This window comes from Piliocolobus tephrosceles, chromosome 15, assembly GCF_002776525.5.
Source record: "Piliocolobus tephrosceles isolate RC106 chromosome 15, ASM277652v3, whole genome shotgun sequence".
In the NCBI taxonomy this organism is placed as follows: Eukaryota; Metazoa; Chordata; class Mammalia; order Primates; family Cercopithecidae; genus Piliocolobus; species Piliocolobus tephrosceles.
Window position 1 is genome coordinate 19,865,948 of NC_045448.1, and position 12,700 is coordinate 19,878,647.

Consider the following 12,700-nt stretch of genomic DNA (forward strand, 5'->3'; position numbering starts at 1 on the left):
CGCCACCACGCTCAGCTAATTTTTGTATTTTTAGTAGGGATGGGGTTTCACCATGTTTGCCAGGATGGTCTTGATCTCTTGACCTCGTGATCCGCCCACCTTGGCCTCCCAAATTGCTGGGATTACAGGCGTGAGCCACTGCACCCGGCCGAACTTTTCTTTGTTTTGGAAGCACCAGAGTCCATGAGGCATTTTATTTGTAAATATGTATTACAGCTCTAGAAAAAGAATCCCAGGATTTTCCCTCGTGTGTGTTGTCTTGCTTCTTCATGGTCCATGATGCCAGCTGAGGTTGTCAGTACAATGAAACCAAACTGGCAGGATGGGAGCAGATTATTCTGCCATTTTTGTAGATCTCTGAGTTGCACGTCAAATCTGGGGCTGATCACTCTGCACTTGTTTAGCCTGCCTGTGAGGTTCACAGCAGTTTTCCTAGCTGTGATCATTAATGATTTCAAAATCACCAATTTACCATACTTCAGCATCACAATTAGAAACCAGACGATGACTCTGGAGCACAGCCTAATAAGGACCTGGCGTTTGCCTCTCTTTCCGGCGTTATTGATGCTCTTGAGCGCATCAGCCAGGACATTCATGCACACCATTGTGGCGGCACGGAAAGATAGCTGAAAGAGCAAAGTGAACTTTTCTTAAGCTACTGTTATCAGTGCCAATCATGGAGTCTGATGCTGAGGGTGGTCTTGCTCATTTTTTGCGGAGACTATATATCTGCTAATGTAGCTGGAGCTCAGGAGGAGGTGGTGAGCACCAGGAGCCCTCCTAGCCCTGTCAGCGTAGGGCTGCGAGGCTCACTCCTCCCTTCCCCTTTGCAGGCCCAAACTCCTTCCTCAGGAGCAGCTGGCCTCAGGGAAGGCATAGGCTTTTCCAGACATCTCTTGATCCACACTGACAGTGATGTGGTCTTCACAGGGCTGCCTGCCTGTCTTCCTTTTTATCTCTCTATGCTCTTCTGTCACTTCATATCCGTTATCCTTAAATCTGTCACTTTTTCTTCCCTCAACTCTGTCCTTTCTGTTTTGTCTTGTCTTGTTCCTTTTTTGAATGGAAGCATGAAGTAAGAAAACCTTATCTGCACTTTGTGTTTCAGCTCCTTTGAATTTGCGTTTGAACTCTCTCGGCTGGCCCTCAAGCACAAAACCCCTGAGGTTCATCTCAAATACGCTATGTTCCTGGAGGATGAGGTATGGGTGTGACTTGGACCCTGACCGCAGAGCCCTCTTACTCCATCCCCTAGTGCACTGCTCCTGGGTGTGCATACCCCCAGGCTCATGCCTGCCTGTGATGCCAGTCTCCTTCTCACCATGCACGGCTGACTTGCTCTCCCTGTAGGGGAAATTCGAAGAGGCTGAAGCTGAATTCATCAGAGCTGGTAAACCCAAGGAAGCAGTCCTCATGTGAGTTACCCCATACATTCCTTAATCCTGTTTCCCCAGTCACAGTCCTAGGATCTTTCATGGTTATCTTGACCTTCACTCAAACCTAGAACAAATCAGTGTTACACCCCTCAGTGACATGGCTGTTTGTCTCCCACTACTGGGGCCTCAGTCCTATACTCAGTCTCTCCTCTGTCCCCATCTGGAGGCAGGTTTGTCCATAACCAGGATTGGGAGGCCGCTCAGCGTGTGGCTGAGGCCCACGACCCTGACAGTGTCGCCGAGGTGCTTGTGGGACAGGCCCGGGGGGCCTTGGAGGAGAAGGACTTTCAGAAAGCAGAAGGGCTGCTGCTCCGGGCCCAGAGACCAGGCCTGGCCCTCAATTATTATAAGGTGGGGCACTGGATGCAGGGCCATGAGGGGAGGGGAAGAGGTTCTGAGAGCCCACAGAGAGCCACACTGACCCCTGGTATGAAGAAACATCAGGGAGGTTAGTATTGGGGAGTGGGAAAGACAGGAAAGAGGAAGGAGAAGAGAGGTCCAAGGACCCAGGAGTCTGTGGGCCAGAGCACCTGTGTGGCAGTGGGAAGTGTCATGCCTGCCTCTGCCCTCTTGATACCTGGAAATCTGAGCAGGAGGCTGGATTATGGAGTGACGCTCTGCGGATCTGCAAGGACTATGTGCCCAGCCAGCTGGAGGCTCTGCAGGAAGAGTATGAGCGGGAAGCTACTAAGAAGGGGGCCAGGTATGAGGCCAGAGGTCCAGGCAGCATTGGCAGGGCTGGGAGGGTCATGAGGTGTGCACAGGATAGAGCACGCTGCTCCCCACCCCCATGCCAAGTCCCAGCGTTCTCATCTCCACAGAGGTGTGGAGGGACTCGTGGAACAAGCTCGACGCTGGGAGCAGGCTGGAGAGTACAGCCGTGCTGTGGACTGCTACCTCAAAGTGCGAGACTCTGGGAACAGTGGACTGGCGGAGAAGTGCTGGATGAAGGTGAGGGCAGCAGGCCCTTTCTGGTGTTCCTTCTCCCTAGGCCTCTGTTCACACTCAGCTCCACTTCTCACATCTGCAGCTCTTTCCTCTTGTGTCTTTTTCTTTTCAGTCAGGTAGCAGGAATCTGTGGAGTGCCTGCTGGATGATAGAGCCAGAACCTCTGAAGGCTGTAAAAGTGGACATAAGACAGACCCTGACAGCCAAAAGTTAGGGGAGTTAGACCAACACATGGCTCAATATCATATCTGAGTAAAGACTAAAGTGCATGATTTAAAGTAGAATTCAGAGAACGGTGAGATCTCTGTGGGCTAGAGGGGTCAGGAAGCCTCTGTGAAGGAGGAGGGAGGACTTGGATAGGAGCTGGAAGGGCAACCCCATGCACAGGAACTGGCCAGACAGGGAACATGAAAAAAGCTTGGGCTCAGTCTCCCCCACCCAACATTTCCTGAAAAGAAGCCTCCAGCAAATTAAGCCAGGCCAGTATGTGTCACAAATAATAAGACATACTGTATTGGAGAAACCAACAGGATATATACAGTCATATGCCATATAACAACGTTTTAGTCAACAGTAGACCACATGGGTGGGCGTGGTGGCTCACACCTATAATTGTAGCACTTTGGAAGCCAGGGCGGGTGGATCACTTGAGATGATCCCACGCCTGGCCTTAGATAGGTTCAGTATACAAATACTTACCATTGTGTTATGGTTGCCTACAGTAGTCAGTACAGAAACGTGCTGAACAGGTTTGTAGCCTAGGAGCAATAAGTTCTACGCAACCTCTACCTTGGTGTATAGTAGACTGTACCATCTAGGTTTGTGCTGTGATGTTTACATAACGATGAAATCCCCTAAGGACACATTTCTCAGAACATACCCATCATTAGACAATGCATGACTGTAGGTATATGTGTGTACATGTATATAAAGAGATGTATTAAAAGGAAGTGGCTCATGCAGTTATGGAGGTAGACAAGGCCCAAGATCTGCAGGTGAACTGGCAAACTGAAAACCCAGGAGAACTGATGGTGTAGTTCCTGTTTGAAGGCCAGCAAGCTTGAGTCCCAGGAAGAGCTGATGTTTCAGTTCAAATCTGAAGGCAGGAAGAAGCCAGTGTCCCAGTTTAAAGGCAGTCAAACAGGAAGAATTCTCTCTAACTTGGGAAGGAGCCAGCCTCTATGTTCTGTTCACGCCTTGAAATGATTAGATGAGGTCTATCTACAGTAGAGAGGGCAATTTGCTTTACTCAGTCTACCAATTTAAATGTTAACCTCATCCAAAAACACTTACAGAAACACCCAGAATAATGTCTGACCAAATACCTGGATACCCTGTAGCCCAGTCAAATTGATACATAAAGTTAACAGTGGCATATATATATATAATTATATTTTAATATCTTTAAAATTGGGATGCACGTATAGTTTTTTATACTTTAAGTTCTAGGGTACATGTGCACAACATGCAGGTTTGTTACATACGGAGTCTTGCTCTGTCGCCCAGGCTGTAGTGCAATGGTGTGATCTCAGCTCACTGCAAGCTCCGCCTCCCGGGTTCACGCCATACTCCTGCCACAGCCTCCCGAGTAGCTGGGACTACAGGTGCCCGCCACCACACCCAGCTGATTTTGTTGTGTTTCTTTTAGTAGAGACGGGGTTTCACTGTGTTAGCCAGGATGGTCTCAATCTCCTGACCTCGTGATCCACCCTCCTCGGCCTCCCGAAGTGCTGGGATTACGGGCGTGAGCCACTGTGCCCGGCCTTTTGAGGTCTTATAATTGAATAACCCCTAGAAGTTAGAGGGAGAGAAGTAGAAAGAGGGGCTGATGATTGGTTTTGAGGTTCTAGCAGATTTTAATTGGCAGTATTGAGTATCTGATACGTGTAACTCGGGAGCAAGGCATGACTGTACCTTCTTCAGATTAGTCAGAAGATGGCTTCCTGATGCGGACAGGGCAGATTAAGCTTTGAAGGGCTTGGCAGTAAGAAAGGGAGGCAAGAACAGGTGAGGGAAAGACCAGAGGGGATCAGCATAAACTACAGCTAAATTGGATTGTGTGGAAATTGAAATCTGGTGAAGATGTCAGTGTCCTAATGGAAACAGTGTGCTCTCATAGAACACTTGCTTTTGTGGAATTTCTGAGTTTTAAGTGTTGAAAGGTATCATCAAGATCATCTGTACCAGCACTGGCACTAGAAATATAATGCAGTCCACAAATGTAAGCCATACATGTCGTTTAAATTTTCTAGTAGCCACGTTTAAAAAGAGTAAAAAGAAATGTGAAAATCATTGTAATATATTTTGTTTAACACAGTATATCTAAAATACCACCATTTCGTCTGGGCACAGTGGTTCCTGCCTGTAATCCCAGAACTTTGGGAGGCCAAGGCAGGCAGATCACTTGAGGTCAGGAGTTTGAGACCAGCCTGGCCAACATGGTGAAACCCCGTCTCTACCAAAAATACAAAACTTAGCTGGGCATGGTGGCGGTGGGGGCGGGTGGGGGGCCTGTAATCCGAGCTACTCAGGAGGCTGAGGCAAGAGAATTGCTTGAACCTGGGAGGCAGAGGTTGCAGTGAGCTGAGATTGTGCCACTTCACTCCAGCCTAGGCGACATAGCAAGACTCTGTCTCAAAAAAATTAAATAAAATACTACCATTTCAACATGTACTCACACACATTATTTAGATGTTTTCCATTCTTTTTTTATACTAAGTCTTCAAAATCCAGTGTGTACGAATGAAGAAACCAAAGCTCATAAAAGCCCAACACAAATAGTTACAGAATGCCCTGGACTCCTCATTTTAGGAGTCCTTTCTCTGTACTCTGCTACGAAGATTTTACTTATGACAAAGACCTTGAAAATGATTTTGTCAAAGGTAGAAGGTTCAAATGCAGTGACCTCAGGCAGCACAGGAAGTGTCTGAAAGAGTTAATGAACTGAGAGGAAAGATAGGTCCACTGATGGCTAATTAAAGGATTTAATGGACCGTGGGCCAGGCTCTGCCCAGGAGGGTACAAGGTTGAAGGAGAGAGTAAGAGAAAAAGTGGGCATCTGGAGGAGAAAAATGTATGAAATGTGGATCAGGCTGAGGACTCAGCGGTATTTGTCTCTCCTACCCATTTCCATCTTCTCTTCAACCACTCAGGCAGCCGAACTCTCCATCAAGTTTCTGCCTCCCCAACGTAATATGGAGGTCGTTCTGGCTGTAGGACCCCAGCTGATTGGAATTGGAAAGCACAGTGCAGTAAGCAGGGTGCTGGGATGGAACAGAAATAGATTTCACAGAGATGGGTGCAAGGGTGACATCTACACCCAGGAAGGTGTATGAAGTGGGCCTCCTGGTGGGCAAGGCTTGCAGTCCTGGGGAAACAGATGGGAGAGCTCACAGCGGGAAGACTAGGAGCGAGGAGAAAGTCTCCATGCTGATTTCCCGTTGTGCAGGCTGCAGAGCTGTATCTGAATCTGGACCTTGTCAAGGAAGCAATCGATGCTTTCATCGAGGGTGAGGAGTGGAACAAGGCTAAGCGTGTAGCTAAGGAGTTAGATCCCAGGTAAGCTTGTAACCCCTTCTTACCAGGAAATTCTCTTTTACTTCCTTTTGTAAAGACTGGGAGAAAGTCTTATGGGGAGGGTTGGTATTCTGGAATATGAAGATGGAGTTCTCTGAATATCTTCACAGGTACGAAGACTATGTGGACCAGCATTATAAAGAGTTCCTCAAGAACCAGGGCAAAGTGGACTCGGTGAGACGTGCAGAGTTAGCAGGAGGCAGAATGCAGGGAGAGACTCACAAGATTCTCTCCCTCTTCTTTCCCTCATATCATCTCTTTTCTCTTGTAACTCTGTCTTCCGTTGACCCAGCTGGTGGGTGTGGATGTGATAGCTGCTTTGGACCTGTATGTGGAGCAGGGCCAGTGGGACAAGTGTATTGAAACAGCTACCAAGCAGGTACTGCTGTCTTCCCATTCCCAGTTTTTCTTTACATTTTCCCTTGATTCCCCACCTGCTTCAAAGCTGCATCTCTCCTAGCTCCACAAAAACCCAAAGCCCAAAGATTTCTAATGGGCATCAGATAAGCTCAATCTTAAACTGGGGTCAGAGGTTTGCATATGCCCTTTGTCTCCTCAACAAATATATGGCCTCAAGTCACCTCACTGCTTGGTCTTGCTGATCCCAACTTCACGCATGCTTTTCCTCCACCCCTGTACAGAACTACAAGATTCTGCACAAGTACGTGGCTTTGTATGCAACTCACTTGATCCGGGAGGGTAACTCTGCCCAGGCATTGGCCCTATATGTACAGCACGGAGCCCCTGCTAACCCACAGGTACCAGCCTTCTCCTTGGATTGAATGTTTCCACAAGGAAACTCTTTCTCTTCTAGAACCACCTATCTTCTCAGGAACTATCTTCTCAGAGGATTCTATCCTTAGAGAACATCATGCCCAGAGCCCCCAGCGCATCTCCAGAAAGGTACAGCCTCTCTGGAGGCTGTGTATTTGCTAAGAGCATGGGGAGAAGTTTGCAGAAACTTCCAGCTTCTGTTTGAAGAAACACCCATGGAGCTCCCCGTGCTGTTAGCAAATACACAGGCACCTGTCTTTCAGAGCTGAATCCTGCACATACCTCTAGGGCCTTTACTGACTTCCTCCAGAGAATGAACACTGCTGCCTGATCCGAGAGTCACAGCCCATTAATGTTGTGACTCTGCATTTACATTTGTACAGTTGCCCGCACTCACACAGCACCAGCTAAGAAAGTTATTTCTTCCTCTTTTCATCAAAAATAATCAGCACTTAAAAATAATTCATTTCATTAAAAATAATCAGCACTTAATCATCTGCCACTGTCTCCCAGCTCTTGCACACACACACATACCCATTTCTACACACAGAGCCTGTTTCTCCTCCCTTTGGCCCCACTCCCACTGACTTTCTCTTCTAGCTGTGTCCTTCTCAGATGCCCTTCTCCCCTCTACCTCTAGAACTTCAATATCTACAAAAGGATCTTCACTGACATGGTGAGCTCTCCTGGAACCAACTGTGCCGAGGCCTATCATAGCTGGGCTGATCTTCGAGATGTCCTCTTCAACCTGGTGAGGAAGTTGGGTCGACAGGAGTGAAGGGGCTGCTCTGTCTGTCCTTGTCCTCATCTCTTCTTTCATGCACATAAACCTTTATTCTCAGATGTATTTTACCTTCCTCTGCCAGGTGGCCATCAGAGACCACTCTATGGCCCTGGCACTCCTCTGACCCCTGAGCCAGGCTGTGCTGTCTCCCTCCTCTAGTGTGAAAACCTGGTGAAGTCCAGTGAGGCAAACTCTCCAGCCCATGAGGAGTTCAAGACGATGCTGCTGATCGCTCATTACTATGCCACGCGCTCTGCGGCCCAGAGTGTCAAACAGCTGGTGAGATGTAGGAGGGCAGAGGAGCACTCAGTCAGAAGGGCTCATCCGCAGATGTATAAAGCTGAATTGATTCACATTCTGGATTCTTCAGCTTGGGCTCTGGAATCTCTCCACCTCTTTCAGCTTCTCTTCTGTCTAAACAAATCTTTAGCCCTTGCTGAAGTTTTCTTCTTCTGACATTCTTAGGGCTCTGTGCCCACACAGCCCCAGCCTCATTATGTTTAAACATCCAAATCCCATGATTTATTTATTCACCTCTTATAATGTACACATATTTGGGGCTTATTTGTGACTGTTCACTGTATATTTATTTAATGTATTTGGACAATAGAATTCTACAAGTGGAAAGAACCTTAGAAATAATCTAGGTGGCCGGGCACGGTGGCTCACCCCTGTAATCCCAGCACTTTGGGAGGCCGAGGCGGGTGGATCACTTGTGGCCAGGAGTTCGAGACCAGTCCGGCCAACGTGGTGAAACCCCATCTCTACTAAAAATATAAAAATTAGCCAGGTGTGCTAGTGTGCGCTTGTAGTCGTAGCTACTCAGGAGGCTGAGGCACGAGAATTGCTTGAATCCGGGAGGCAGAGGTTGCAATGAGCTGAGATGGCACCACTGCACGCGAGAGAGGGGGAGAGAGATGCACAATAAAAAAAAAAAAAAAAAAAAAAAGAATTGAACTTAGGCCCAGGTCTATTGTTCAGAGAAAAGAAAAAAGGAAAGAAAAAAAAAAAAAAAAAACCCTAAGACCAGAACAGCTGGAGATCCAGAGCAGTTTAATAATAATTGTTGTTTTTTAGTTCTGTGGCTGCCTTACAGGATCATTGGTCTGGTAGCTCAGTCACTTTAGTGCCATATTCATAATTGCTTTGACTTTAATCCCAGGAAACTGTGGCTGCCAGACTTTCTGTTTCACTCTTGCGTCACACCCAGCTACTACCTGTAGACAAAGCCTTCTATGAAGCAGGCATTGCTGCCAAGGTGAGCTGGGATAAGGAAGGGTGGGGCAGATGGGAGGAAGTCAAAAGTTGGAAAATAGAATATCCTTTCTGCTCTGGTAGAGGAAAGCTGAGTGTAGGGCTGATGTTACGGAGGATGTAGTCCTCCTGTATCTTCCTGGATTTTTCTCCCTGGATCCCAGAGAAGTAGCATTCAAGCCCAGCTTGCTCACTCCCATTTGCATCTGGATCCCAGAGAAGTAGCATTCAAACCCAGCTTGTTCACTCCCATTTGCAACTCTTCTCTGCTGCAGGCAGTTGGCTGGGAGAACATGGCATTGATCTTCCTCAATCGCTTTTTGGACCTGACCGACGTGCGTAGGGAAGCTGTGTCCCAAGGGTGGGGGTTTTTGCCGGTCGCAAGCTGTGCCTAGCTCATGGTTGCCCACTCTACTGCAGGCGATCGAGGAGGGGACTCTGGATGGCCTTGACCACTCTGATTTTCAGGATACAGACATTCCCTTTGAGGTGCCACTCCCAGCCAAGCAGCATGTACCGGTAAGGGCACAGGGTTGGAAAATGGGAAGGCCTCACCAGTGTAAGTGCCTTGAGGAGGGAGAACATCTTTGTGCTGCCATCTTTGGAAGGACCTCAGCCCTCACTACTCTTTCACTGAAAGTAGAAGCAAAGTAGAAAGAAAAAGCTGTGACTGTATCCCCCAATCCAAGGAGGATTTGTGGCTGAAAGCTGGTATACAGGATGAGGGCTTAGCAAACCCCCTCTTCACCCATCTACCCCAACTTGCCCTGCCCTGCCCTGTGTGAAGCTACCACTGCCTCTTGTCCTTTCCAGGAGGCTGAGAGAGAAGAGGTTCGAGACTGGGTGCTTACAGTCTCCATGGACCAGCGGCTGGAGCAGGTTCTGCCTCGGGATGAGCGTGGTGCCTACGAGGCCTCCCTAGTGGCAGCAAGCACTGGGGTTCAAGCCCTGCCCTGCCTTATTACAGGTATAGAAGCCTACAGCACCCCAGATCCTGTGGTGGGTGGGAAGCAGCAGGATCAGTAAACTTAATTTTACTAGGATTCAGTAAAGGGTACAAAAGACAGGACCATGCTTTCTACCCCCAGGCTGCTCCTCATTTTTCCCTCCTCATTCTCTCTCAAACCCCAGTTCACCATTTTTTTCTTCCTCCACAGGATACCCCATTCTGAGGAACAAAATTGAATTTAAGCGGCCAGGGAAGGCTGCTAACAAGGACAACTGGAATAAATTCCTTATGGCCATCAAGGTTAGAGAGGGGGACTTGAAGAATGAAGGCAGAGAGGGCAGCACTAAAAAAGAAAAAAAAAACAAGTCCGGGCGCGGTGGCTCACGCCTGTAATCCCAGCACTTCGGGAGGCCAAGGCAGGTGGATCACCTGAGGTCAGGAGTTTGAGACCACCCTGGCCAACATGGTTATAAACCTCGTCTCTACTAAAAATACAAAACTTAGCCGGGTGTAGTGGCATGCACCTGTAATCCCAGCTACTCGGGAGGCTGAGGCAGGAGAATCGTTTAAACCCAGGAGGTGGAGGTTGCAGTGAGCCGAGATCGCGCCACTGCACTCCAGCCTGGATGACAAAGCAAGATTCCATCTCAAAACAAACAAAAAACCCACATACACACTAGAAAGGTGGGTGGCATTGCAGGAAAGCAGGTGCAGACCCTGAAGCCTGCGATGGAGCTGATTTTCTATTTCCAGCATTAACAAGTTCCTCTCATGTTCTTCCATTTGCTTACAGACCTCCCACAGCCCAGTGTGCCAGGACGTGCTGAAATTCATCAGTCAGTGGTGTGGAGGGCTCCCCAGCACCAGCTTTTCCTTTCAGTAGTCGGTAGAGCTGAGGAAGAGTTAGGGCCTCTCCCTCATTAAAGTTTTATAAATAACTGAGACCACTGTATTCTTTGATCAAAGTCACTCCCAACATCACACAGTGCCTTTTCCCCAAAAGGAATCATAATCAAGTAGAAGAAAAGAGAAGTTACTTTATTACAATGTATTATCTCATCCCGAGGTCAGGGCCCCTTGCTTAGTGGGGAAAAAAAAACCCTTTAGGACTGAGTCTTGGAACAGCACCTGCTGGACAGAGGGGAGAACCAACCCGGGTCAGAGGGGGAAAGCAGCATGGCAAGACCTAGACCCAGTTCTAAGAGCACTTCCCTGCCCCCACTCTTACCCAGGCCACCACCTTCAAGGCCCATTACCTGTCCTAAACCCAACTTCTCTGTGATGCTTGGATTTCTTGACTTCCATCCAGTAGCTGCTCATTTTCCTGCCTTTTATGTTTAGGAGATTCAAGCTCTGTCATTTCCTCTAGCTGCAGAAGAAGGTGGAGTTAGACACCCTTGCCCTGAATGATAGGTCAGCATCTTTTTCTTTCTTTTTTCTTTTTATTTTTGAGATGCAGCCTGGCTCTGTTGCCCAGGCTGGAGTGCAGTGGCACGATCTCAGCTCACTGCAACCTCCACCTCCCAGGTTCAAGCGATTCTCCTGCCTCAGCCTTCCAAGTAGCTGGGATTACAGGTGCCCGCCACCCCACCTGACTACTTTTTTGTATTTTTAGTAGAGATGAGGTTTCACCGCGTTGGCCAGGCTGGTCTCAAACTCCTGACCTCAAGTGATCTGCCTGCCTCAGGCTCCCAAAGTGCTGGGATTACAGGTGTGAGCCACTGCACCTGGCCGGTCAGCATCTTTTCAACACAGCCAGTCTCTGTGGAATGAACCCTTCGTGTTCACCTTCCTTACCTGCCCCTGAAGTCCCTCCTTCCTGCAGGGCCCAACTCCACGTAGAGTGAGTGCAGCCACACAGCAGTAACCAGATAGAGCAGCCTCCCCTGCAGACATGAGCAAAGAAGGGATCCAGAGAGCCAAGGCTGTATCCTGAAAAGCAAGAAGGATAGGGAGTAGGGCAAGTGCAGCAAAGAAGGGAAATTAAAAGGGCAGGACCAAGGCTTTGTAGACCACAAGAAGGAAGAGAATGTGCTCACATAGATTCTTGTGGGGTCAAAGGGGCAGTCGGTGTGTCCCGGCCCCTCATCCAGTGGTACCAGAGGATCCAGCAGTCCTGGGTGGCAGTCAGCAATAAGGCGGCGGCCACCGTTGGCCACAGTGAGTGACACGGCAAGAAGAAGGCCCAGAGAGCAGGCAGCGGACAAGAGCAGGTTCACCAGAGCTAGTACCAGCAGGGCCCAGTGCTGGCAGGGACAGATCAGGGTGAACAGCCTGGGCCTGGCTAACTCCCAGTGACTAGACACCCAGTTTCTCTATTTGAGGCTCCTCCAATCTATTGAAAGACCAATCTCAGCCCCCATTTCCCTGACTCAAGCCTACTCTAAAAGCTCCAGGAAGTCCCTTCTCACCAGTGGAGGGCGAAGAAGGTTCCTGGACGCCAGGAGAGCCACAAGTCCCACGGAAACGCTCTGTGGAAGACACAAAGCCTTTGGCTTGATGGGCTTTCTGGGCGCCCGACCCCCGCCCCGGGCCGCCTGCCGCGCTCACCAGCAGCCCCGAGCCGACGGAGATGACATTGGCCACGGTGTACTCTGGCGTGACAGCGCCACGGGGATTGGCCACGTGCCGCAGGACAGTGCCGTGCAGCACAGCCCCCAGCAGCAAGTTCACGTGGCCCACCAGGATCAGCGCCAGGCCCACGCGCATCAGCCGCCGGGGCCCCCGGGCGGCGTCTGCAAAGCACGGGTGAGGACAGGGTTGAGTCGGGCGGGGTGGGGAGAGACGGCTCCTGGCCGATTAACCCCGCACCTTAGGACGGGCCAAGGGTGGCCCCAGGGTTAGGAGACGAGACGCCAGGTCCCGGAAGTTACCGAAAGCGCAGAGACTGCAGCGCCTCATCCCGTCCGCCGCGCCGGCCGCAGGTCCGCTCTACCTGGGCCCGGCCCCGCCCCAACCTGGGCCCCGCCTCCGTCCCGG

General features: G+C 49.6%; 2 protein-coding genes across 5 annotated transcripts in view; one reads left to right on the plus strand and one right to left on the minus strand.

Moving 5' to 3' along the window:
- The window catches only part of LOC113223686 (intraflagellar transport protein 172 homolog), a 43,934-nt gene extending 33,271 nt beyond the window's left edge, over positions 1 to 10,663 (plus strand). The window contains exons 31-48 of one of the 2 annotated variants that reach the window (XM_026453072.1): positions 1,109 to 1,202; positions 1,351 to 1,415; positions 1,607 to 1,787; positions 2,030 to 2,139; positions 2,258 to 2,387; positions 5,537 to 5,635; positions 5,833 to 5,942; positions 6,071 to 6,134; positions 6,253 to 6,339; positions 6,602 to 6,718; positions 7,375 to 7,485; positions 7,678 to 7,797; positions 8,681 to 8,776; positions 9,048 to 9,107; positions 9,193 to 9,291; positions 9,586 to 9,739; positions 9,930 to 10,021; positions 10,515 to 10,663. In XM_026453072.1, the coding sequence (XP_026308857.1) occupies positions 1,109 to 1,202; positions 1,351 to 1,415; positions 1,607 to 1,787; positions 2,030 to 2,139; positions 2,258 to 2,387; positions 5,537 to 5,635; positions 5,833 to 5,942; positions 6,071 to 6,134; positions 6,253 to 6,339; positions 6,602 to 6,718; positions 7,375 to 7,485; positions 7,678 to 7,797; positions 8,681 to 8,776; positions 9,048 to 9,107; positions 9,193 to 9,291; positions 9,586 to 9,739; positions 9,930 to 10,021; positions 10,515 to 10,604 (1,879 nt within the window). In that variant the 3' untranslated portion in view covers positions 10,605 to 10,663. The remainder of the gene's footprint in view (positions 1 to 1,108; positions 1,203 to 1,350; positions 1,416 to 1,606; positions 1,788 to 2,029; positions 2,140 to 2,257; positions 2,388 to 5,536; positions 5,636 to 5,832; positions 5,943 to 6,070; positions 6,135 to 6,252; positions 6,340 to 6,601; positions 6,719 to 7,374; positions 7,486 to 7,677; positions 7,798 to 8,680; positions 8,777 to 9,047; positions 9,108 to 9,192; positions 9,292 to 9,585; positions 9,740 to 9,929; positions 10,022 to 10,514) is intronic. The other variant, XM_026453074.1, reaches the window with a different exon arrangement.
- Positions 10,664 to 10,738: 75 nt separating this feature from the next.
- Positions 10,739 to 12,683, minus strand: LOC113223688 (keratinocyte-associated protein 3). 3 transcript variants are annotated; one of them, XM_026453077.2, is made up of 7 exons: positions 12,595 to 12,683; positions 12,272 to 12,456; positions 12,133 to 12,192; positions 11,761 to 11,967; positions 11,519 to 11,653; positions 10,978 to 11,090; positions 10,739 to 10,852 (listed from the first exon to the last, which is right to left on the minus strand). In XM_026453077.2, the coding sequence occupies exons 1-6, from the start codon at positions 12,620 to 12,622 to the stop codon at positions 10,983 to 10,985; spliced, it is 723 nt and encodes a 240-aa protein (XP_026308862.1). In that variant the 5' UTR covers positions 12,623 to 12,683; the 3' UTR covers positions 10,739 to 10,852; positions 10,978 to 10,982. The 3 variants fall into 3 exon arrangements, 2 of the variants coding, with proteins under 2 accessions (XP_026308862.1, XP_031790060.1); XR_004228499.1 differs by having other exon boundaries at positions 11,519 to 11,967; XM_031934200.1 differs by having other exon boundaries at positions 10,739 to 11,090; positions 11,519 to 11,837; positions 12,133 to 12,456.
- Between the last annotated feature and the right edge of the window lie 17 nt (positions 12,684 to 12,700).

Bases quoted from the DNA above. Each gene is read 5' to 3' on its own strand.
- LOC113223688 (XM_026453077.2), bottom strand. From the start codon at position 12,622: ATGAGGCGCTGCAGTCTCTGCGCTTTCG. The intron at 11,968-12,132 runs GTGAGAAGGGAC...TGTCCCTGCCAG, and splicing joins ACCTTCTTCGCCCTCCACTG to CACTGGGCCCTGCTGGTACT. The intron at 11,091-11,518 runs GTAAGGAAGGTG...CTTCTTCTGCAG, and splicing joins AGGAGGGACTTCAGGGGCAG to CTAGAGGAAATGACAGAGCT.